The sequence below is a fragment of the Xenopus tropicalis genome, chromosome 3 (genome assembly GCF_000004195.4).
Source record: "Xenopus tropicalis strain Nigerian chromosome 3, UCB_Xtro_10.0, whole genome shotgun sequence".
Classification (NCBI taxonomy): domain Eukaryota; kingdom Metazoa; phylum Chordata; class Amphibia; order Anura; family Pipidae; genus Xenopus; species Xenopus tropicalis.
The window spans coordinates 98142588-98169356 of NC_030679.2; the positions used below are offsets into that span (position 1 = coordinate 98142588).

The 26769-nt window shown below is 40.8% G+C and overlaps 1 protein-coding gene across 3 annotated transcripts; it reads right to left on the reverse strand.

The window, feature by feature from the left end:
* Nucleotides 1-202: 202 nt before the first annotated feature.
* On the reverse strand, nt 203-25137 carry larp6 (La ribonucleoprotein domain family member 6). 3 transcript variants are annotated; one of them, NM_001008143.2, is given in 3 exon segments: nt 203-1764; nt 3767-3977; nt 24772-25137. In NM_001008143.2, coding segments are annotated over 3 exon segments (1464 nt in total). In that variant the 5' UTR covers nt 24975-25137; the 3' UTR covers nt 203-714.
* Nucleotides 25138-26769: the final 1632 nt, after the last annotated feature.

The following is a 26769-nucleotide window of genomic DNA, read 5'->3' on the forward strand; positions in this document are numbered from 1 at the left end:
CTCACAGCAGGTTTGTGGTGTAGGTTTTTATATTGCTATTGTTCAGAAGTGCAGTTAGTTTAGATCACATAGAAACAAAAGGTTCGCCAACACTATTTTGAAGCCAATACTGTGTATTTCTTCTATAAGGGAACCAGTTTCCAGAATGAAAGCTCACAGGCTCTCCAAGGGGTCCCTTCTACCAAATAAAGATGTTCACATTACCTTTTTAATGCTTAGGATATTTCATTTTAATTGATATGAGAGAACATTGACAATCGTGATGCACAGCAGTGTTGTATGAGGTTGCAGGGGTCCTGCCATTTTGTCCTGTTTCCATGAGCTACAGGAAGCCACTATACATATATTGCCATTAGATCGTGGAAAAACGCAACACATTCCTTTTCTCTGGCATTACATCTTAGATACATTTGGATTGAACAGTTACAGCTCCAGGTGCCTGATAAAATTAAACATGTTTAGAACAAAAAACTAAAATAAAAATAAAAATGCAGCTTATGCTTTGCCAATATACAACAAATTTAACATATAAAATAAAAAAATAATAAATAAATACAGACTTCATTTCAGTCAATTTAAATCAATTTCCTTTCAGGCAGAAGCAGCAATGTGCAGCCCTGGACTTATGGATGGTCCCGAGGCATTGTCTTGCATTACAGGACCTGGCAGTATAGAAGGGGCTGTTACAGCCAGTTCCATAATGTTGCATAGCATTCATAAACAATGAACAGGCTTATTTCTTTCACCTCCATTGTGGAAACCCTTTGTACCATCAGGACCTCTTGGAAGCCTTAGAACACCAGGCGGCAATCCATCTGCATTTTGTATTTTCCGTCCTAACATTGGGCTGCCAACTGGGCTTTTTTCTTGGGTGACAGTTTGAGCTTGTCTTCTTCTCTGAACCCAGGGACTACTGGATGGAGTGATACTGCTATCGGAGGAATATTCTGTGCATTTTCGAGAAATCTCTGGGCTCATACTATCTGCCAGCGGGGAATGTTTTACTCCTTTACGCTGTCCACAAGGGCTACTCCATGGGCTATTTCTAGGAGAAGCATTGGGGCTCAGATGGTTGTTTGGGTAAGCAGATGGGCTTAGCTTGTTGGTTGACTGGATTTTACGACCTACCATAGGTGAAGTGGGATTGCTGTCAGGTTCTGAAGAACTATACACTGTGGACTCATCCCCAATGTACTGTAGTTCCTCTACTCGCTTATTGAGAGACTTGTTTTTGCGCACATTCTTTGAGTCTTCCTCTTTGCTTTTGTCTTTCTGTATTTTCTTTTTTGGAGGCTTCATACCAATCAAAACTACCTTAAGGCCATCTTCTGTATCACTTTCTACATTAAATGTGTCGTGTGCCTTAATAGCAGCCTCCACCTCTTCAAATTCTACAATTGCACAGTCTTTGGTTCCAACCTGGGAATATCTACTACTAAATCTCTTTACATCTGATGGAAGATCTCTGCCTGGTTTTAGGATACGAATGGATGAAATAACACCAAAAGTCCCAAAGCTTTTCAAAAGGTGCTCCATGACCTTTTCTTGCATGCCCCCATTCTCCTGCTCCTTGCCTAAACAGTTCAGCTCTGGGATGAAGTGAAGATCATAAACCAGAAGCATCTTACTAGGAAGGTTCTCACTTGGAAAAACAGGAACTGGGGTCTTTCGTCTAATTTTTCTGTTGTCTTCATTTAGTTCAAGTAGGTTGGAATATCTCAAAGCATATGCAGTGGTTCTCCAGTCCCGAGTGAGGTGTTTAACCTTAACAAAAACACATTTGCTCACATTAATGTTTCTTCAGTATTTTGCATACATCTTAAAGCAAATAATTCAGTAAAGGGCTTAAAGGAGAAGGAAAGGCAAAGTCACTTGGGGGTGCCAAAATGTTAGGCACCCCCAAGTGACTTTAATGGCTTACCTTGTACCCCGGGCTGGTGCACCTGTTAGGAGAAAACAGCACCTGCCCGGGATACCTGTAGCGGAGCACTTCCTCCTTCCTGCTTAGTTTTCCGGCAAATGCCAGTGGTAGGCACATGCACAGTAGAGTGAAAAGCCAACTTTTCTGTTAAAGTTCAGCTTTTCATGCATGCACACGCGAGCGATACAGGAAGGAGGAAGCAATGCAGCTACCCCGGGCTGGTGCTGTTCTCTCCGAACAGGGGCACCAGTCCGGGGTACAAGGTAGGTGATTTAAAGGAACAGTAACACTAAAAAATAAAAATGTTTTAAAATAATTGAACTATAATGTACTGTTGCCCTGCACTGGTAAAAGTTGCGTGTTTGCTTCAGAAAGACTACTATAGTTAATATAAATAGCTGCTGTGTAGCCATGGGGGCAGCCATTTAAATTGAAAAAAGGAGAAAAGGCACAGGTTACATAAGAAGATACTAGATAAACTGTGTAGAATACTATGGGAATCTGCTACTTATCTGTTATCTGCTTAGTAACCTGTGCCTTTTCTCCTTTTTTCAATTTAAATGGCTGCCCCCATGGCTACACAGCAGGGTATTTATATAAACTGCAGTAGTGTTTATAAAGAAAACACACAACTTTTACCAGTGCAGAGCGATAGTATATAATATATTAATTATTTTGATACACTTTCATTTTTTGGTGTTACTGTTCCTTTAAGTCACTTGGGGGTGCCTAACATTTTGGCACCCCCAGTGACTCTGCCTTTCCTTCTCCTTTAAGAAATAAAGGGAAAAGCAACCTATGAAATGATTAAGAGATGTATTCTATATGTACGATACTTGCTAGCTTGCCAACTATGCCATATTTTCAGAACTATAATGTACTTGTTACCTCTGCTCTACACTACAATACTCAAAGTCCTCTGGTAAACATAGTATCCACCTTTAATTACCTACAACTGCTCTAAAGGGACCCTCTGTGTAATGGGTCAGAACAGATTCCTCTTTTCATGCTACCTAAAGACCTCTGGGGACAGTATATACATGGCCACCCTTAACTAAGGCACATATGGTCTGGCAGAATCCTCTTCCAATCTTCTCCCCTTTAAATGAACAGCAACACCAAAAAATGAAAGTTGATAAAATATATGAAATATAATTTACTGTTGCCCTGCAATGGTAAAACTGGTGTGTTTGCTACAGAAACGCTAATATAGTTTATAAAAATAAGCTGCTCTGTAGCCATGGGGGAGCCATTCAAGGGAAAAGGGAGAAAAGGCACAGAGGTTACATAGCAGATAACCTCTGTAGAATACAATGGCGTTTTATCAGTTATCTGCTATGTGCCTGTGCCTTTTCTCCTTTCAGTAGCTGCCCCCATGGCTACACAGCAGCATTCTGTTTAAAAACTATAGTAGTCTGAGGGAAACACACCAGTTGTATTAGTGCATGGCAGCAGTACATTATATTGGAATTACTTTTATATACTTTAATTTTTTGGTGTCACTGTTCCTTTAGTTTATGTGCCCCCTGAAAAGGTCTATAGTTTGGTTGCTACTGATAACAGTACGCTAGATTGAAAAACTGGTCAGTTATGGACCACATCAACCCATGTACAGGTATACACTCCACTGGAAACATCACCTCACTGGTTAACTTGTAAACTGAATATTGGCTCAATGATTGAACACTCATACCATCGTATTGTATTATGTGACCCAGCATTTTCACTTTCTTTCTAGTACGCTCATGTGGTGACTTGGCCAGACAACTTAAATCCAGACTTTAGTTATAAGTCTAGTTTCCTTTTTAGCTATGGATTAGAAATGGCAGACCTTGAGTTACTGACCTTTTTAAAGGAGGTGAGTAGTTTAACACTGACAAATCCCATTTTGTTTCTTCTCACGTGTTTTAGAAGGAAGGCATCTTTCTCTAGGTTTTCATCAGAAAGGTAATACTCTATTTGCGTAATGAGTTTCTGTATCAGCTCAGCATCAGGAGGCTTCCAGTCTTGGTCTAATTCATCTCCATCATTCTCTCCTCCACTAGTAGCTGCCCCGCTGAAGACAAGAAAACATATAGACATATCATTGGAAGCAATTCTCACTTTAATGGGCAGATTCATTAACCAATTTGAATGAAAAGCATAAGTTTAATGAATGAATCCTGGATAGTACACCAAAGAGCTTCACTGTTCATAAGTATGGGTTTTTTATTCACTTCTAAACAAAACATCTAAATCATTCTATAACATCTTATGTTAACGCTAAATATTGAGTGTCCTGCAATGCAATCAACATGAACTACCACAGAACTCACCATGTAGCTACCTCAGTAATGCATTCCAGTGTAATGACTAGCAAGCTTAGAGTTATCTGAAAAAGGTGTAAAAAGCCTATAAAAGAACTATCCCTTGAGGCTGTATTGCAAGTTTCCTACCTGCCCACATTTTCTGTAAATATAAGATGATTGAAGTCAGGTAGGAAAAATACAAGGGGGATAGTTTATCAACACCGGGCAAACTTGCAACTGTAACCTATAGCAATGAATCATGTATTATCTTTTTTTTTCAGTGAGCCTCAAAAAAAGCAAAAATGCTATATTTTGCCATGTGTGACTGCCCAGGTGGTAATTTTCACAGTTTTAACAGATAAGAGCCAAGGACTCCAGCTTAAGTATACAGGTATAGAACCCATTATCCAGAATGCTCGGGATCAAGGGTATTAATTATAACCAATAGGATTGTTTTACCCCCAATAAGGATTCATTATAGTAGTTGGGATCAAATACAAGGTACTGCTTTACTATTACAGAGAAAAAGGAAATCAATTTTATATATATTAATTATTTGATTAAAATGGAGTCTATGGGAGACGGGCTTTCCGTAATGCGGAGCCTTCTGGATAATGGGTTTCTGGATAACTGATCCCATATCTGTACGAACACTCCTGTCAAGCACATTGGGAGAGTGGGCAGAACTAGGTTCCTGGTACTAAAATTTGCAATACTGTGAGCTAAGGGGGAGTTAAAGACAAATGCATAAACAAATGTTGCTATTTGGAAGGAGTGCACAACAGCAGATTCACTTTCCTAGTCCTGGGAGAAAAACGCAGGCAGAGAAAAGCGGACAATCCACTTCATGTTCACTGCCCTTAGGGCTCTGCCTCATGGACAGATTCATGGCCTGTGAATAAACGCAGCCAAAGAATCCGCCCATACACACCAAAAATCTTATTGATGTGCCTGCACCCAGAGCCATTGCACCAGCCTGGGAGCACAGAATCTGCTCCATGTGCCTGCACCCAGGCCAATGCAATGGCTTTGGGTGCAGGCACATCAATAAGATTTTTGGTGTGTATGGGCGGATTCTCACCCTGTGCACAACTTTGAACACTCACATGTTCAGTGTGCCCTAGGCAAAATGCTGAAAATCTAAGCTTAGGGACCAGCGCAAAATTAGGTTCTCCTGTCATAAAAGCCGATGCTACAGGGCTGATTATTAAATTATAAAATTCTGATGCAAACTGCACTGTTTTTTGAGCTGCCATGCAATGAGAATCAATTACTGAGAATATTGTGACCTGACCCTAAGCCCAGGTAAGTGCCAGCAGTACATAAGATGTTCTGGGAATTATTAACATGTATTTATAAAGCACAAACATATTTCACAGTGCTGTACAATAAATAAGTTTATACATAGGACAACACATCATTCTGTGTGTAATTAGCATTCAAGGCCCAAAGAACACTTACATATCACAGAAAATTCTCCCTGGAAGTAAATGGTCAGAGATCCTTATAGCCAAAGGCACAGCAATCTAGTTTTTGCAGTGTGTAAAAAGGCATCTCTCAACTTGAGCAATATCAAGGAATATAATTAAGTCTTGGTCATACGTAGCACTGGGTAATAACTAAGAAATTATATTCTACGGTACCAGCATTCTGAAATAGTTCTACTGAAAGGCAAAAGTTGTGTTTTTAACCCTCATCTACAGCAAGCAGCCCAACAGGCCCAGTTGCAGGAAGAAGTTGAATAGTGTAAAGCAACAGGACCCCCAACACACTGGGTCCAAATGGACTCGGCTACATGCAGGCAAGCAAGCAAGCAGGATTCCACATACGCAAGGATTGGGCATAAGGAAATCAATAAAGAATTAAGCGACTCCCCATCACCTTATTAGGCAAAGTAACCTATGAATGACAAAGCAGCAACTCTACGTGTAGCCGAACTAAACAAAAGTAGACCGTGGCGACAATGCAAATGCTGGATGGACGGAAAGCAGTGTAAAGTCCCTGTCTTTGGGATATTGGTACAGTAGCTTCAGTTTGGCTACTGTTAATCCAGCTACCCTGCCAGGGAAACCATTATTTCATACACATGTGGAGTCGACATTCATTTTCAAACAAATCAACAAACAAATCACAGCCAACTGCTACAGGAGGTACATGCTGGCAGTTATAAACCAGGCATCAGGATAACTTGGCTTATGAAGCTAATTAAAAGCGATCTGCACTCAAAAACGGTTAATAAGGAAAGAAAATGGAAATCTAAGCAACTATCTAAAATACATTTATTAACAGTTTTTAGAGGTTTTACGGTTATTTATAAATGTTGCTGCAATAGAAATCCGTATTTATCTCTAGTTTCTGGTTCTGATCCTAAAACAATGTTAAGTACATCTGTTAGGGCTCTTACACAAGCATTTTTCCTGCAGTCCCTTGCGTTGAATCTTTCATGAGTTCCACAGCAAGGGAATGTGTAAAGAAATGCAGCCTGTATATTTATATATTAGTCTGTACTCAGTGCGGCAGGCAAGTATCAAAAGTAGAAAGAATGCAACCGGATGTGTTTCACTTGCACCACAGTAAGTACAATCTAATAGGAAATACAGGACAGTTTTTTTTGTGTTCCCCAGTGAGGGATAGGGTTGCCACCTTTTCTAGAACAAAATACTGGCCTTTCTATATATTTTTGCCTTTTTCCCCCCAATTAATAACATTGGCATCATGCATAATTTTCACCAGCCATGTGGCAACCATAGTGATGGAACACACCAAAGATCCAGGGCAGGGGAACATACAAAAAGCTTGTGTGTAAGAGCCCTGATCAGCTGGCTTCTGCTACACTCAGAACCAGTAATGTGTGGAAACAGCCAGCCAGATACTGCTTTACATAGCAATAACATTCACAAATATCTTTAAAACCACTGCAGATGTTTAATGAATGTATACTGAAAATCTGCTTAGACTAGCATTCCTTTATTATGCAACCCACCATTGCATAATCCACAAAGGAGCAGAGAAGGATTTTTAGAAAGATGTCAATAGAAGCAGGCCCAGCAGATGGATATTACAGTAAAAATGGTTGTAGTTCACCTTTACGTAAACTATTACTACTGGTCGCAAGAAAGATCATTAGTTTCCTCCATTGATGTTAAGGACAGAGCTAGGTTAAAATAAAAAAAAATAAAAAAAATGATGCCCAACTACAGATTGTACAATATCACTATCTACACCATGCAAAAGTTAATTTAAAGGTGAACCGGGCCTTTAAGGCAAATAATGGTGACAGATCCACCTGTGGTGCTAAGTGGATATCGAGAAACCATTTACAGAGTTAAAAGGCACAAGAGCAGGATTGTAATTGACAACTAGAAATCAAAAGGTTTGTTTTTTTTATTTAGTTTACAAATAAAATTAAATAAAAAAAGCTTCTTTGCTTGCATAAGACCTGTTGAGTGCTGTAATTCATAGGACTAATTATATATATATATATATATATATATAGATACAGAAAAGAACTGAGCACACCCTAATAGTAATCAAATGCCCCAGGTGCTTGCAAAAACCATGTATATAGCAAGACAATGAGCCGCACACGCAGGGACTTTGTTAGAAAACAAAAAATCGTTTTCATTAAATTTTTGTTTTCTAACAAAGTCCCTGCGTGTGCGGCTCATTGTCTTGCTATATATTATATATATATATATATATATATATATATATATATATATATAGAGATATATAGAGATATATAGAGATATATAGAGATATATAGAGATATATAGAGATATATAGAGATATATAGAGATATATAGAGATATATAGAGATATATAGAGATATATAGAGATATAGATATACACACACACACACAGTACATAAAGTCACAAGGGCTTTTGTTTTCTGGTTGTCAATTACAAAATTACGTTTATTGGAGTTTCCCTTTCATTGTGAAGGAGAGAGGGCAAGGTTTATCTGGTTAAGTCACTAGCAAGGTGGGGTTCCCCAGATGCTGTTGAACTACAACTACTAAAAACAGCCAAAGCCAGTGAGAGTTGTAGTTCAGCATACCGATATTGCACTTATTAATCTCACACATATCAACCTGTAGGCCAAATGTAGTAGTTGACTTGAGATAACATAATTATCCACATATAATACACTGCCCAACCTTCCAGCAAGAAATGAGTACAAACACTTAAAAAAACCGCTGAGCTTCTATCTGACTGCCAGCAAGAAGAAAAGGCATACAGACCTTCATAGCATTACCTGTATTTATCTTGTCTGGCAGAATCATCCTCACTGCAGTCTCCTGCTTCCATTAGGCCTTTTTCTTGATCCTCATTTTCAGCACTTTCAGGATTTATAATAATTTGCCCCAAATGATTCCCAATGCCATAGCACTCAATTCCTGGAAATGTCCCAAATCCCAAATCGATTTGTAAGGGCATTCTTTCTGCAAGATCTAGATTTGGCCAATCCATTGAGAAGGACTCCATTTTGTCAGTGGGTTGTAATGGAACCCAGCCATTTCCTTCTGTAGGCTGGCATGATTCTGCCATGATAGCAGGCATCAAGTCACCTAGGTATCCACAGAGAGTGCTCAAATCCTCATCAGACTGGCATTCATCTACTACATAAAGGGCACTGGTATCCCCACCATCTTCTAGCACAGTAAGCAAACTGTCCTCCAGGATCTGGTCAAACTCTGTTCCTGAGGACACCACAGGTTTAGAGACCATTCTGGAAATCTGCTCACACACATCAATCTGATTTGCTGGTGTCAGACTGCTAAACTCTTCCCCTGGGCTGGCCTCCAGAACACTGGCCTTGTTTATCCCAAATAGGGATGGAAGAGTGGGTCCCTCCACTGCTGCGCCAGATGTATGGGTGCCAGGGGACTCCAGACTAGTAGACTCTAGTTGGGTATTATGCCAGTCCTCATTGGTGATCAGCTTTACATTTAGCTGTCGCATTGCTTCCATTTTGTTTGGCTTTGAAAAGCCCAGGCTTTTCCTTATAGTCTGCAGCATAAACGGAGAACACAGATGCCAGTTCCCAGCTTGGCAGACTGACCAGAACCTCTTTACAGCCCATCTCCAAAAATCAGAAGCCGGAACAGCCAAAGGCTTTAATGTAGTCTCCTGACCCCTTACCTCTTTGCCATCATGCCTACCACAATATAAATGCCTCTTTTTTCCGCATGGATAACTAACCCTCATATCTTCATACCTATACCCCAGCCAAAGGAAATCTGGCACTGGAACAGGCAGCAGGATTAAAAAGCAATGGAAAAACGCACTCATTAAGTGATACATGATCAGCAGGGCCCTTTCTACCACTACCGGCTCTCACTTAAAACTGCAAAGTTGTAATAATAACAAAGGGCCGGTACCTCCCACTTCAGCTTCTTTATAAAAATTATGCTATTAACCCATCCACGGCTGGTCTTAATTCCACACCAGCACAGAGAGACAACAATCAGGCAATCCCACCTGCCACAGCAAAGTGCTGATACTAATCAGACAACTGCCTAACAGTCTGCAATGGGAGGTAATTCATAGCAACTAATCAGCTCTGATCTGTCAAGCTTTGCAACTGTGGCCATTTCAGCTTTCGTGTTTGCCATGAAAAGTATTTTATGTGTGCTATGGTAACATAAGTGTTAACTGATTCTCTTCTGCACAGTAGGTAAGGATATAAACACAAAATAATGTCTTACAGTATGCAAGTTTTTATGTGTTACACTACATGGCAAGAGCCATGTTTTTCAAGAAAGCAAAAGTCTCTTTGGCTGATATATGCTACTGTATATTACACTAACTTATGAATTCCTCCCTAGCCCTTGGGCATATACCACACCTGCAAAGTAGCTGCTTGTAGGAAAGCAAGAATGGTTTTCATTGTTTTGTATGGCGCAAGCCACATGAACAAGTATACATGCACAGGTATTTGTAACTACAGTGCTGTTTTCTAAGATGTGGCAGACGCAGCGCCTGCAACTTGAATATGGGTTCAGCTGCAAAACAAACATGTACCTGTGTCTGATTTACTCAACATAGTGCATCCTTAGTGTGTCCTACACAGCTTTCATGTTTATGCTGCAGCAATATTCTGGCTAGTCAGTTTCAGATACAGGCCCAGTACGGCAAACATTTATGTAACATCTGTGATTGTGTGCCTACAGGCATTCTGCTCCCACAAAGCTCATGTCATATATAATGATTGATAACTGCTGGAGAGTCTAGTGTTCTACATTTTCACCTGAATTAAATAACAAATGTATTTCATACAGCAACAAATAGCAGCAAATGTTCCTGTGTGGGTTAAACCACTCTTTGCTAATTAGTTATAAGGCTGCTAGAGCATGGCGTTACAATGAAACAACTATAATATAGATATTAGAAGTGCTAATCTAACAAGAAGTGACCAAGCCTCCCTATTATTGCCTAGCTGAACTCCCATGCAGTCCTGCATTTTATATAAACTGAGGTCCTGAGTTAATGGGGTTGTTCACTTTTTAATTAACCTTTAGAGTATGATGTAGAAAGTAAAATTTTGAGACAAATTGCAATAGGTTTTCAGTGTTTTATTAACTGTGTTTTTTTAATTATTTAGCTTTTTGTCCAGCAACTCACCAGTTTGATATTTCAGTAGCTGGTTGCTAGGGTCCAAATTACCCTAGCTACTAGGCAGTGGTTTGAATTAGAGACTAGAATATGAATAGGAAAGGGTATGACTTAAATGATAAGTAATAAAAATAACCATAAAATAAAAATATTGTAGCTCCACAGAGCAATAGTTTTTGCTGCAGGGGTAAATAATTGAAAAATGATAAAAAGTAAACACTGAAGACTATTTGAAAAGAACTTGCCATTCTATAACATACTAAAAGTAAACTTGAAGGTGAACCACAATTTTAAGACAATATTCTACATTAGCATAAGTCATACAGTCCTGGCATTTGAGTACTTTATAGAAGATTATATAGACAGAGATTAAATCACGGGGTGGTTGAATCCTGGTGGGAATACAAATTAAAACTTTGAACAGGCTGAAATAACTGGGACCGGCTGCAGATGCCATGGCTTGAGCTAGAACCATGGAAAGTATGAACCATTCCAGATTATTAAGAACTCACATGGGCCAGAAAGAAACTGGCCAATGCAGATATAAGAAAAGCCATATGAGAGAAAAGGTCAGCATTTTCCTCTGTTTGTACATTCATTTACCAAATTTATACTTTCCCCAAGGAGGGAATTCACAAAAGTGGAGTAAACTGAAATTGCAGTGAGAAATATTATTGTAGTTATAAGAAAGCTTTACACCATTTCATGAATATGAGGCTTTTGTGCTCACTAATCATTGTTCTAGAACACAACTGATTCACTGTAACCACGGAGATAGTGAACCAGTCCAGGCAGTTTTCAGACCGGATTCTGCTTTGTGCCAGATGGTGACCTTTAGAGATGTCAACTAACCCCATGTCATTAGAAAGATAATGATCCATCTTGCGCTACTTCCGGTCCTCTTTTGTTTAATCTGCAACGCAGAGTATGTACTGTACAATTCAAGCCAGGTCCAGGTCAGCTTCAACTACGCATACTCTTGCAGCGATCTCCAGAAGAGTACCTGAGTTCTGGTATTGCTCTACTTTTACTCCATATTCATGCCTAAACTTGTCACCTCAACCTTTCAAATCCAGACAAAATCCATATAAAATCCCGATGCTGAATGCATGCTGCAAAACTGAGCAGGAAGTAGTATAGTGACTGAATGAATTAGTAAACACCATGGATATTTAATATGCTTTCAGCTGTAGGTTTCATACACAATAGTGTTTTTACATATACAGGATTTGTTATCCAGAAACCCATTATCCAAAAAGCGCAGAATTACGAAAAGCCTTTCTCCCATAGACTCCATTTTAAACAAGTAATTCAGATTTTTAAAATTGATTCAATTTTTCTCTGTAAAAATAAAACAGCACCTTGTACTTGATCCCAACTAAGATAGAATTAATCCTAATTCTATGCAAAACACTCCTATTGGGTTTAATTGATGTTTTATTGTTTTTTTTTTAGTAGATTTAAAGGAGAAGGAAAGCCTAAGTCACTTGGGGGTGCCAAAATGTTAGGCACCCCCAAGTGACTTTAATCGCTTACCTTGTACCCTGGGCTGGTGCCCCTTTTAAGACAGAACAGCACCAGCCCGGGGTACCGGCAGCGAGCGCTTGCTTCTTCCGTGTTGGCGCACTTGCACATTGGAGTGAAAAGCTGAACTTTAACAACAAAGTCGGTTTTTCACTCTAATGCGCATGCGCCGGCCCAGGAATTTCGCCGCAGAAGAAACATGGAAGATGGAAGCACTCGCAGGTACCCCGGGCTGGTGCTGTTTTCTCCTAACAGGGGCACCAGCCCGGGGTACACGGTAAGCGATTAAAGTCACTTGGGGGTGCCTAACATTTTGGCACCCCCAAGTGACTTAGCCTTTCCTTCTCCTTTAAGGTATGAACATCCAAATTAAGGAAAGGTCCCTTATCTGGAATACCTTTGGTCCCAAGCATTATGGATAACAGGTCCTGTACTCGCTGTGTAGTGCCTTTTTTATGCTTTCCACTGCACAGCACAGCAAATGTTAAGCTGAGTCTGCCCTTTGAATCTGTAGGGTACCCACGGGAGCAGGCATTAACATTGAATGTGGAAATAAATAGAACACATTTGTGTTTTACTCAGCATGCATTGCTCATGAAGTGCCTATACCAAGGGCACATTCTGTTGCCTGGTCTTCCAGCCCACATGTATCACCCGGCAGTCGGCATGTAAGACTGGTGAGACAAATGACCTGTGTAGTCACCCCAGTGAATATTTGGTATCTTGTCATTTAAACAAGGAATATGAAAATCAGAAATTGCTGTATGATATGACGTTACATTTATCAACACAAGAATTTCCACTTTACTTGAGGGAGCCTAACATACCGCAGTAAGCTTTAAAATGAATTTAAAAAGTCTGTTTATAAGTAAAGTACTAAATTTGCAATAAGAATATCCATTACTAAAACTATACTATTAAGCATAAATGTGTTATACACAGGCCGACTAAGGTAGGCCACGAAATCTTCAACATGCCCCTTTTGAGTAATTTTTAGATGATTTTTCATACTTTGATAAATATGCACTTAAATACAGCATTTGTGTAGTAACCCATAGCAACCAGAAAATATAGGTAGGTGATAACTTTTATTGGCTAACTAAGTAGATTACAACTGACAGGGATAAACACCTAAAAGAATTTAGAATCGCCATACCCAGCAATAAATTTCTCCAATACAAACAATAACCGGGTCCCCCTTGACGTCACATATAATCCACATTGAGAGGCCTTGTGCAAAATCACAAAAGAACTCCAACCCATAATACAGTTTCATGATGAGCTGCAAAATACATTCCCAGAACCTACCGTGCTGGCCCAGCAGAAAGTGGCATATCAGCCTGCCTGCAAGCAAGGTGTAAACCCCACATTTACACTACAGGCCAGGTACTTATACCACATCACCAGCAGCAACACATAACAAAGGGATCATTCTCCTGCATGTCACCCAATGTGCTCTACCTTATCCTTACAATTTGTTTTAGAAAAGACTAGTAGCATTCCTAACATCACAGGATGGTCTGTCAAGTTTGCCACCTGAGGTATCATATAAGACTAAATGGTTGGGCAATATCGTCAATGTTGGCCAAGCCCCAGACACATTCACCTTTATATTATAGAAAGTAATATGATTAGGTAGCTTTGCATATGGAATTGTCTCGATGACTTTGCATTTCTATGACAGATGAAAATGCCAGACCCAGGAGATTATGATCAGACTGCAGAGCATTCACTAATCTGATTATCTGCTCCATAGCAACAGATACTACTTCATTTGAATACCAGTTCTGTTTACCTGTTCCTGCCCCTGGCCATTTCTTCTTCTAGTCATCTAGTTTTCTAGCTGCCGAAGGTTCAACACTGTACAAAAAAACAAAATAGCTACTGGGGCCCTGATCTAACTTGTCTTGAGAGACCAGTGTTCCGCTCTTCCAACCAGTTTCACTTGCTTAGCAAGATAAGCAAGAATTAAAAAAATTTAAATCCTATATAGGGAATAGGGTAAGTTAAAAACCACATACAGTCCTGAAGAAGAAATAGATACACGTTTAAGAGTCTTACACTGAGTGCAAGTACTGTAGCAAATTAAAACGGCGGGCATAAATGCCGTCGAATCAGGGAACGCATCAACGAGCCGATGCAGTCCCCAAAAATCCAGAAAAATCATACCTGCCCAATCAAGGTCTGCCTGATTTTATGACAGATGTCAGTTGGGGAGGCCTTTGGTGGTGCCCATACACGGGCAGATAAGCTGCCGAATCAGTCTGAAAAACCCGAATCGGCAGCTGAAATCTACTCAAATGGCCAACTTTAGTTGGCCAAGCCCAATAATAAATTTAGTTCTATGGAAAGTTGCAGTACTAAGTATAGATCAGAGTGACTGTTGTCCAGACATGGTTGCCAGATTTTTAGGAATTTATTATGTGTTTAATAAAAAGCTAGTTCATTTTTTATTAATTCAACGGATCTTTTGCTTAAACACCTGAAATGGTATCAATGGGACTTCAATGCTTAAGTAACTGTTTTCCTTGCTGCCACAAAAATTTTTGTAAGTAATCTGTGTTGTGATTTTTTAAAACAGGAGCAGATACAAGAGTAGGTATTGGGTATCGTCTTATATTAATATGAAATACAGAAAAAATGGCATTATACATCCTGGGTCAGAATCAGAATACTGTAGGACAAGTTCACCATATATGATACATTAAGCCTACAAGAAGACATCCCCTAAAAGGGGTTAGGGTTAGCACACAAAACTTTTGGCAATTCTCTCTGGCATTAGATACCACCTAAACTTTACCTGAGCCCATATTGCTTGCTAATGCTAATGCTAAAGGTTTCTTTAAAAGCAGCAGGAAAGCACCCCAAAAAGCCCCTACTGACTACCACTGTAGTCCTGGCTACCAAAGCAGTGGTGTTTCAGCCCCTAGTGCTGGTGGAATGCTGCCCACACCAAGAGGGGGTTACGTTGCCAGTGCAGAGGGCGCAATCGTGATTTCTGTACTAGAAAAGCTAAAATTACAGTTTTTTTGCCATATATGAGTATTTGTTTGCTTACAATTAAGGATGTAATTTTAAGAACAGCATAATGACTTAGGTGCCAAAATGTAAGCCACGCTCCAGTGATTATAATCACTTACCTTAGGCAAGGGGCTGAGGTTCCTGTTGGCTGAAAACTGTACTGGCCGTGGTACTACTGTAGGAGCAACGCCTTGCGACATATGTGTTGTGTGCAGTTCTACAGTAGTGCCACAAGCCAGTACAGTTTTCAGCCTATTGGAGCCCCAGGGCAGGGTCTAAGATAAGGAATTATAATGACTGGAGCATACCTAACCCATTGGCACCCCCAGTGCCAATTTTTTTGGCACACCCTAGTGATTATAATTGCTTACTGTAGACCTTATGCTTTTTAACAACTAGAATATTAATGTAAACTGCAAAAGTGATTATAAAGACTCTAAATTTCATTCAAGTTCTATTCATTCCTATGGGCTTTTTAGAAGTGTATTTATGAAATGGTGAGTTCTAACTTTCACCCATTTTAAATACGCTTCTAAAAATCCTATAAGAATGAATAGAACATTTAGAAATTTTTATGTATTAGGCTCTAAACTGGCAGGAGGAGGTAGAATTTCTATTGTTTCTACTTCCATATTTGACAATTCAGCCCTGAACGTCAGTGGGGGAAACAAACAATCTTTCCTGTGACCAATGGTTGCAGGAAAGATCGTAATTGCTATGTGTGTGGCCACCTTAAGTGTACATTAATTTATTTTTGGGTTTGGATTATCTATAAGAGATTCCCTGCTGCTTATGCAGGTATCTACATGCTGCATATTTTGCAAGTTAAAGTTCACAGGGTCAGCACTCACCCACTTATATAAAGTTCACAAAACATGCATGTCAGTTGTTGTCCACTCACCAACAGGGTCACAGAAGTCATATAGATGAAACGGCAACAACCAATGTGTAAAGTTTAAAAGGCTTCATTTGGAAAAATAGCTTAAAAAAAATTTCCTAGAGCTACAGTAGTTTGAGGAAAGGCTGCGTTCGGCCTGCGACGTCAGTTTTTAACTTTTCACATAAAATAAAAAAATGGATACTGTTGTTTCATCTATATGACTGCATATTTAAGTTAAGCGTTTTACAGGGGACCAGAAATTTATTTTATGTAAAATCAAGGAAAAATGTAAAAATTTGGGCAATGCAGCTATTATGAATTATACACTGGTGGAACCACAAGAAAAAAAAACAGTGTAAAATGCAGGAAAACTTAGTCGGAGGGTTAAAATTGATGTTTTCCTGTAGTTTACTGTAAGAATAGGAGCCCTTGCAAGGGAGATTGCCTGGCATAGAAGATTCATTTAACACTCTTATTAAAGCACAGCGGCCTCTAACTACTGTCTGTTGTGCGCCAATTGGCCAGAGCCTGGCTGCTTTCAATCAATACAACAAACAGATTGGGACTGAATTCATTACAGGATATATCTTCGCTGATGTGCACTAATTTATAAGATTTCAACTCCGGCTCTAGGCGTCTGTCCAATCGGCACATTCTTTTTCAATGACACATTTTAAAGACTGAAATTAAATAAATTACTAAATTTAGGTTTACTTTGCAGTCTTTATGATTTGGCCTCATTGACACCCACAAGTGGGATCCAGGTATAGCCCTGTAAAGTGAATTCTGGCTGGGAAAGCTCTGTGAAGCCACAATATGTGATTTTTATTAATGCGATTCCAACTAGAAGTTTGGAGTTGATACTAGTAGAAACACATAATATTGATGTATGTGCTGCACCTTGTTATAACACGCACAGCTGGGTCAAAAGCAGTGCCATGCCATGATACAACAAGTCTCCTCCAGCTCCCATAGATGTAATAGGTGCAACTGAGATCCAACAGTAATTCTGTCTCACAAAGTTAGGGTGCAGTTTCTTCAAATTCTGCAGTGTGAATAAAGTGCTGTTCCCAATTTTGCCTCCTGATACTCGCTAGGTGGGTACGAGACGTGCTATAAAACAAAGTTTCCTGTAGTGAGGAAGTGAATCACAGGACGTTCATAGAGATTTTGTATAAAAAAAAAAAATATATATATTTTCCCATTAAGAAATTAACATCAAATCTGGTTAAGTGTGAATAATGCTCACATACCTTCATATACCTCCCTTCACTTCCATATTTTGTGGCCAAAACTAAAAACCTTAGGCTGATGCCACATGGTTCTGATTCTCCATCTGCAGAAAAATGCAGGTCGAGAATTGGCCCCTCTGCTGGCATCAGCCTCCTACCTTGCCAACACCAGGAACCATTGTGTCAGCCTGGGTGAAGGTACATGCGGTGGATGTCTGCAAAGAAACACAAGAGTTTGAATTTCAGAGACAATATCTGCCACGTGTGCCTGCACCTGGGCTGACACAATAGGTCCAGGTGCAGGCAATGTAAAATACTGATGCCAGCGGAGGGGCTGAGTCTTTTTCCACAGGCCGAAAATCAGCCCTGTGTGGCATCGGCCTTACCTTACGCTGTTTTGTAAATAGTATTACCTAAATAACTCCCATGCCTGCATACAGGGGATGCGACAGATCTCTGCTACCGTGGGTGACTAATATACCTGAAATGCCTTTCCACTGGCAACTGGCAAGGAAATCGCCAGTGGAAAGGCCTATGCTTCACTTTGGTTTTTCTGAAGTTGCCTGCAGGAGGAAACTTCGAGTGACTTCAGAAAATTAAAGAATGTGTAGGCCTTTCTATTGGCCACTTTGTTGCCAGTGGAAAAGCAATTCTGAGAGATTAGTCACTCGCGGTAGCAGAGATCTATCTCCATGGAACATTACCCTAAAGCTCGCTATGCATCTGAAGGTGTATGGCCATGTTTGATCTCTTTTAAAGAAGTCGGCAGCTTATTGTCCTAAATCTCGCTGGGGTTTGCACAGATATCATCAGGCTGGAAAAATCTAATTAGCCAAGGGCATCAGGCTGTGGATAAGGGCAGGGGCACACAATGTAGATCGGCCAGTTTATTCCACCTATATTATTCAGCCAGACGGAGAAACGTGGATGCTCTGTCATGCACTCCTTCCGGTAAACTTCATTCACAGGCATGGTGTTATCTGTGTGCAGCTACAGAGTGGATATCGGTACAGAAACGTTAAAGTATATATATATTTTTTTTTTCCCGATATCTGCTCCATGTAGCTCCACAGTCTGACACCAACCAAACAAATAGCCTTTCAGACACTGTGGAAACGAGAATGTTCACGAGTTTTCACATCGATATCCACTCCATGTAGCTCCACTGAGGCTGACCTGACCGAAGAACTGGCCATTCAGACTCCGTGAGACACTGCCAATACGATCTGCAGAACCCATTCAAGAAAAACTGGAGCTACTCCATGTTCCTTGGGAGATAGATAATTAAATTACCAGTGTGCACATATTCCTCCCGCATAATGGACTCCCTCTCATTTATGCACCAATCTAATCATCTACCTTGCAAGGACCAAATATGGAACAGTTGTAATTTTCCTGTTCGCTCTTGTTTAGCTCAAGAAATAACAAAAAAATGATTTTTTTTTTTGTTAAACCATAGGCAAAAATTATGGTCAGAACAAGCCCTTTTCATTGCACTCATGTGAATAAGTGATTTGCTCAAACACACAAGCAACTGTGTGTGAATGTGATAGGGACCTTAGATTGCAAGCCCAACTGGGGCAGAGACTGATAGATATGATGAACAACCTCTGCAAGGCTCTACATGAATGTGCTTGTACTAAATAAAGAATAAAAATAATTGTCTAGATAAAGTGTTTGGAATATGTATTTTATGACAGTTGAAGCGCCATAACCTTGTCATCCTGGTCATAGTTGGAAAAAAAAGGGCCTGCTATGTTGCTATTGTCCAAGCTACGGAAGGTAACGTAGTAGTAGTACTACTGAGTAGATGTACAATCATTTGAGGGCACAGAATAGACTAAGGGGCAGTTTATTTTTTAAATTTGAATACCCTTTTCACAGATGTTTGCTATTTTCTAAAAAGTCTGAACTGAAAAAGTACGTGCGGGAAAAAGTCACAGAAAGTTCCAAAACTGTTACTTTTTTAAATTGTCGCACTAAAACCCGAAAAAACAAAAATCCCAAAACTTTAAAGCAACGAAGGATCCTCCAGGGAAGGGACATCTGCCATTAACTTCTACATGATCTTGACAAGTTTTAGCTGGCAAATTTTCAGATTTGAATCTTGAAAAAGTTGTGACTCTTTTTTCTGCAACTTTTAGCACTGAAAAATCCGAATCGGGAAAAAAATAAAAATCTGACCTTCAGTAAATGGCCCTCTTAGTCAATGTATGGTTTGCGTTGAGAAGAGACTCAGAAATGTTTCTGTGTGCAAAGTAAAGGTGCTTATTTATGTAAAAAAATTGTAATACAAATTGTCAATTTGTATGTATGCTGACTCATGATGAAAAGGTAATGTTGCCAAATGATCAAATGTGACCGTAACTGGTGAATCCCATCCTGCCCCTGGAATTTTCAGACTGCTTTTTAAATCACGCTGGATGACATGATCTCCTGTTGCAGGCACATGTATTTTGTAGTCACTTCACTGAGTGAAGTGTTTATGCTATCTCAACAGACTATGGACTATGCAAAGCTTGGAGTATCATAATACATAACTGATTTATATCTCCTAAAAAGAATAAGAAAATTGATAACCATCTTGCTAGACTTCTTAAGCCCTTCTCTCTCTGTAGAGCCACATTATACTGGAACCATCAAAGTAAAATGGTGGTGTAGATCTACTTCCTAATCCCAACACACTCAAAACTTTCTGTTACAACCTCAGACATTCCAACATTCAGTGCACAAACAAATACACATATAGGATCCCTTATCTGGAAACCCATTACCCAAAAGCTTTAAATTATGGGAAGTCCATCTCCCACAGACTTAATTTGAATCAAATATTTTCATTTTTTTAAAATGATTTCCTTTATCTCTGTAATAATAAAAACATTACCTTGTATTTGATCCCAACTATGATATATTGAATCCTTATTTGAGGTAAAACAATGTTTAAATAATTTTTTAGTAACCCTAAGGAAAGGAAATCCAAATTAGGGAAATATCTCTTATCCAGAGTACCCCAGGTCCGAAGCATTCAGGATAACAGGTCTTATACCTGTGTTATAGCTTCAGGTTATATCTGTGCTTTTAGGGCTCTGGCACACGGGGAGATTAGTCGCCCGCGACAAAACTCCCTGTTCGCGGGCGACTAATCTCCCCGAGTTGCCTTCCCCTGCCATCCCACCGGCAAACATGTAAGTCGCCGGCGGGATGGCAGACGCGGCGGGGCGATTTCGGGAAATCGCCGAAAAAGACTCACAAGTCTTTTTCGCCGATTTGCGCGAAATCGCGCCGCCGCATCTGCAATCCCGCTGGCGACTTACATGTTCGGGGAGATTAGTCGCCCGCGAACAGGGAGTTTTGTCGCGGGCGACTAATCTCCCCGTGTGCCAGAGCCCTTAGCAGTAACATTAAAAAGCCCTGGAATGTTTTCCCTAAATCTAAGGAAATCAAATACAAAGATGCTAAAACCTCACCCTCTGGTACAGATGGTGCTACAAGTGCAGTGAAAGACCTCCGGGCCAGCTCTACTTAATGAGCCTGGCACTGTAAAGCCTTTAGTCAACAGATCTGCACTGTGTTTATCCTGCCACTTGGCTAATTATAGGCAAATATGTTAATGAGCGATTGTGCTTTGAAATGTAAACATACAATCTGATGCCAGGTAATTACAGTATATAGCCCCTCCACCTCATTAATATCCTTTAATGATTTTGGGGGATTTTTAAAAGGACCCACTGTATTGCTTGGTATGGGTATGGAGTCCGTTATCTGGAAACCTGTTGCTGAATTACCGAAAGACCATCTCCCATAGACTTCATTTTAATCAAATAATTCAAATATTTAAAAATGATTTCCTTTTTTCTGTACTAATAAAACAATACCTTGTACTTGATCCCAGCTAAGATATAATCAATCCTTTTTTAAAACAAAACAATCCTATTAGGTTTAATTAATGTTTACATTATTTTTTATTAGACTTAGATATGGAGATCCAAATTATGGAACTCCTTAACCTGGAAACCCCAGGTTCCAAGCATTCTGGATTACAGGTCCCATAGTGCTACAGTTAAGTGCAATGGTTAGTTCTGGTTTTATTGCAGCAGGTTGTTGTCATCTCAGTAGTCTGATGATTTATGCCCAACATTTTAAAAGAGGTAAAGTGGCCATATACGGGCAGATTTAAGCTGCAGATTCAGGTCCTTCAGACCGATTCGACAGCTTATTTGCCTGTGTATGGCTAACTCCAACGGGCCTCCCCAACTGATATCTTACCTAAAATTGGGCTGCATTGCCACATTGATGCAGTCCTTGCTTTTAGGGCTCTGGTACACGGGGAGATTAGTCGCCCGCGACAAATCTCCCTTGTTGCGGGCGACTAATCTCCCCGATATGACATCCTACCGGTGAAAATGTAAATCGCCGGTGGGATGGCATACGTGGTGGCACGATTTGCGGAAATCGCCGAAGTTGCCTCGAGAGGCAACTTCGGTGATTGCGCCGCCGCGTATGCCATCCCACCGGCGATTTACATTTTTGCAGGTGGGAGGTCATATCAGGGAGATTAGTTGCCCGTAACAAGGGAGATTTGTAGCGGGCGACTAATCTCCCCGTGTACCAGAGTCCTTATGGGTTATATTCCTGTCGCTCAAGTGCCAAATGATCAGATTTCTCTGATATCGCCTACCTTAGTGGGCATATCTGTATAACTAAATCCCACCCTTGCCACAGCTGTAGCCTGTTAGGCCACCGCCATATGAGGCTGATTCTCGGCCTTGCTAGCACTAGTTAGGCTTTCAGAAAAGAGCTGCTTACTATACAGAGGTTTCCCAGTGAGCTGCTGATTTGTTTTGATTGTGCTTGTATAAGGAAGTAGAATGTAACTTTACTTTCAGTTTTGCCCTGTTTAGTGCAAGAAACAACACACAGAACAAAATCATACACATTTCCTTATTAAAAGCAATTGCCAATAAGTATGTTTAGCACAAGTCCTGTTTATTTCACTCTTTTTGAAAAATGGGCAATGAAAGACTGGGATGGTCTACTGGAAGATGGCAACAGTACTGTGTATTAGTATTGTTCTGACATACTTTTGGGTTTAATCAAAATCTGGCAGGGTCTGTGGTGAATAGGGGCATGCAGTACCGCCGCTCCCTATACGCAGAATATACACTCTGCGTAGGGCACCAACGCGCACCAACAGACCAAGTCATCGTCGGCGGCTCCTTCTCTATTATGCGGCAGCGACAGGCCCTTTTATAAGGTTGCGCCCATGTTTATGATGTCACACGTCAACGACGAGGTGCAACCTTATAGAAGTGCCTGTTGCCGCGGCATAAGAGAGAAGGAGCCGCCGACGATGACTTGGTCTGTTGGGGGTACTTTCTATGGGGCAATTGGGGGCACTGTGTGTGGGGGCTACTGTCTATGGGGGGTACTGTGTATGAGGCAATTGGGGCACTGTGTATGGGGTCACTTTCTATGGGGGCAATTGGGGCACTGTGTATGGGGCACTTTCTATTGGGGGCACTGTTTATGGGGGCAATTGGGGCACTGTGTATGGGGGCACTTTCTATTGGGGCACTGTTTATGGGGGCAATTGGGGCACTGTGTATGGGGGCACTGTTTATGGGGGCAATTGGGTCACTGTGTATGGGGGAACTTTCTATTGGGGCACTGTTTATGGGGGCAATTGGGGCACTGTGTATGGGGGCACTTACGTAATATTTGGGGGAGAAACAAAACTGTGTGGGTCAAAACCAAACAGGTGAAGGTTTAGGTGTGGCTTAAAAGGTCCCTATTTTTTTAGGAAGAATTGTGAGAAATTTGTTGCTGCTGTTGTTCTACGACTGCCCACCCACAGCCAAAAGCAAGACGGTAAATCCTTTATAAATAGTGAGGCACACAAAGTCTGTTTTGCCACCTCTAAAGACAACTCAGTTCTATGTGAAAGGACCACGTGGCCATTCTTTTTGTTTAAAACAGAATATTTCAGCATTCTGTGCAATGTATCCTGCAAAGATGTAAGACTCAGACCTAGTAAAGCCAGGTTTCTGTTCCCGATACCTGCAAGCAAACTGTTTTGCCAGACACTGAGGCACTATAACTTTCAGCATCCCAGACTTAATTTATCAAGGTATACTGGGAAATGTAGAAACAAATCAATATTTCATTGTTTGATGAGATTGGAGCCAAAAAACAGAGCTTCAGAAGATAACATGCAGTTGTCACACAAATCAAAGAATGAATTTGTTGTGCCCCTGCTGCTGCAGAACATCCTTAAGCAGCTACTAAATGTGTTTCTGCAAATGTTTTAGTGCCACCTGTTAGTCATCTATATAAATAACTAATGGATCAATACAAAAGTGTGACACCCTTTGGTATTTAGCAGGAGGTGAATGGTTTCACCCAAGGACACTGTGTCACTTTACTGCAGCTCCCTCTCCTTGTCCCTGTACAAATCCTCCCAAGGGCGACTACAGCCGGGGTGCTTAGGATGATGGTCTGTGTTCCCGCCCCCTGTACCTGCTAGTCAGTGAATGGCAATTGTGAGCTGCTGTGCAAATGTCACTCCATTGTCTGATGGGACCTGCGTCACTGCTGTGAAGGAGCACAGTGACAGGCTGATTTGTGTTCTCCAGCCACTGCCACTTACTGCACAGAGACAAAGTGCCACTGTGGGGAATACTGGGATCTCCTTTCTACCCCCGCACTCATCCACAGTCATTGACTAAATACAGTGATTTGCTCAAATTATGATGCTAATTGCTGGGGCACCTTCGGCATGCAGTGGGAAATCAGGGTGCAACTGTCTCATCTGTAACCCATCACAGAGTAGCAGTTGTAGTTGAGCATTTGTTTGGAATAGGATAATCATTGTTACATTATTGCTACAATGTTGTAGCCATGCCTAGTAGGTAAAAGCCACACCATACAAACACACTGCCGGAAATGGCTGAGACTTTACAGTGGAGAGGATGTTGTGACAGTTGAGTCACACTCCCTACATTCCTGCATTATATTCGTGCTGGGAGATGGCACACGATTCATATATCTAATGCAACAATGTGGTTCAGCTACCTCTCTCATCTACCCAGAACTGACACCAACCCACAGCTCTGCATCTGAACTACAACCCCTGGCTTCCAGAAGGATGCTGGGAATTGTAGTGCAGCTAATTATCCACATATAAAAGAAATTTGGAATAGATAAATAAATGAATGGCCTAGGGGAGCCAGCAAGACTGGTAGCCCCCTGGAAGCAGGGGCCATGGAAGTAAGAGACAAAGGGTAGTACCTGTATTTGTCGCTGCGACTGTAATCATCCTCACTGCAGCTTCCACCTTCCATTCCGCCCCTGTAATCCAGGCTTTCAGCTTCATCGTCCTCTGCTGCCTCTATGGCCACCCGGATCTGCACTGGGGCCCCGATCTCCCAGCCACTTCCAGCAGGCTGCCCCCCTAACACACTCTCACTTGCCTCCTGGCTCTCGGGCTCCATCTCACTCTTGTTGCCTCTTTGGTCTTTCTACCCTCTGACCCTTATGTGTGTGGCGGGGGGGCTCAGCGGCTTCTATCAGGCAGGGATGGAGAGCCCAAGTGCCAAGCCAGAGCCTGCCAGACCCTCCGGGAGCTGGCACTGCCTTTCACTCAGCCTACTCTGTAGCCCTTCCTGCCTCTAACACACAGCTATCTGCTTCCCACCTCCTCCTTCCAGCTAGAGGATGGGCCCCTCCTCCTCTTCCCCTTCCAGCTATTGCCAGCCCTCCCTCCACACGTTCATCTCAGGCATCAGCCTCAATGCATACAGATTATACAGTAGGTACATCACTAATCTGATCCTGCTTGTGCTTAGTGCGCCATCTCCTGGCCACCTTGTACACTTACAGCATTGCAATCTATTCTTCCCGAACATTAAAGAACGCTAATATATTGGAACACGATCAGAAGAATAATTAAAGTTGGAAATGACTGCGCTCAAACTGACTTTATTCACGGTGTAATGACTGATCAATAGATACGTAATCTCTAAATGTGGAATTATTCCTATGTCATATGATTTCTTCTGATGTCAAGGTTGTCACTTCCAAACTGCTGCCTGGTTGGGTATAAAGTCCAGCAATCAGACAGTATTTGAAAGGGCTGCAATGAGCACCTTTCATGTCCTGTTGTAGCATAAGTATATTTTAAAATCTGTGACATTTTTGCAGTTCAGTTTGGATATGTTGATTATGCATTTCACCGATTCCATTGCTGTCCCCACCATTCTTCTTAATAATTCTTACTATTAAAAGCATTACCTTTTGTAAACTGTTTCAATTGCAAACTGGAGGGGTGCAGTAGATAAAAGTTAATATCACTGTGCACACCTTGCTAAAGGTTTAACACCAAGGGTTACCAACAAACCACTGAGATCATTGGTACTCAAAAATATCAGAACAGATACTGATGGTAAGTAAGGGGATCAGGTCAGTACTGGGTAATTCTGGGAGGCCAATCCAATTGCTTCCCCTGAAATTGTAGCATTGTTTGTGAAAGACAAGTAATGTATTCTGCCCCTGGATAATTGCTTCCAACCACAGGTAGCTGTGCTTAAAAACCTAGCTAACACATACCTTTTATTAATAAAAGTCCTGATTCTATTCATGCCTGTGAAAAGGGACCATTGGTAAATTTGGGAACATATCACAGGACATTTGCCCTGCACCTTTAGTCTCAATATCAACTTAAAATGGACATCTCTACTTTTGTAAATTCTGGTATTCAAACTAGTGTTGCCACCTGGACTGTATTTTACCGATCTGGGCAGTAAAAATTTAGCTTGATACCAATATTATAAATATGTTAAAAAAAATAAAAATATATAGAGTGCAGCCTGTACCAATACTCCTTGGGTGCTTAAGGTAGTATTGACTATTTACATTTTATAATAAATAATCTTAGATGTATGCCTATTCCTTGGGTCTTTTAAGAAAGTAGGAACATTGCTACACTCCATTTTTATCAAAAATATAACTTTTAATGGAATATTTTCAGCTTGGTATGTATGAAGCCGCTGCTGAAAATTCTGTTTAATCACTTACTGGCCTAGAAATATAATGGGTCACAGTTCTAGGTCATGCTCACATGGCTGGTACAGCTTAGCCACCCAAATGTGCCTTGTTTACACAATTAATTTGTTTACCCACATTTCTATTAAAATTACAGTAGCAATGACATACCTCCTGTGACTGCATGCTGCAGCTCCTTGTCACTGGAACAAGCAACAGGCAGAATCAGTGGCCTAAGCTCTTTTC

Coding starts and splice junctions, on each gene's coding strand:
- larp6 (XM_012970348.3), bottom strand. CDS start 9,516: ATGTATCACTTAATGAGTGCGTTTTTCCATTGCTTTTTAATCCTGCTG. Junction 3,978..8,467: donor GCCAGACAAGATAAATACAG/GTAATGCTATGA, acceptor TCTTGTCTTCAG/CGGGGCAGCTACTAGTGGAG. Junction 1,765..3,766: donor TACTCACCTCCTTTAAAAAG/GTCAGTAACTCA, acceptor GTTTTTGTTAAG/GTTAAACACCTCACTCGGGA.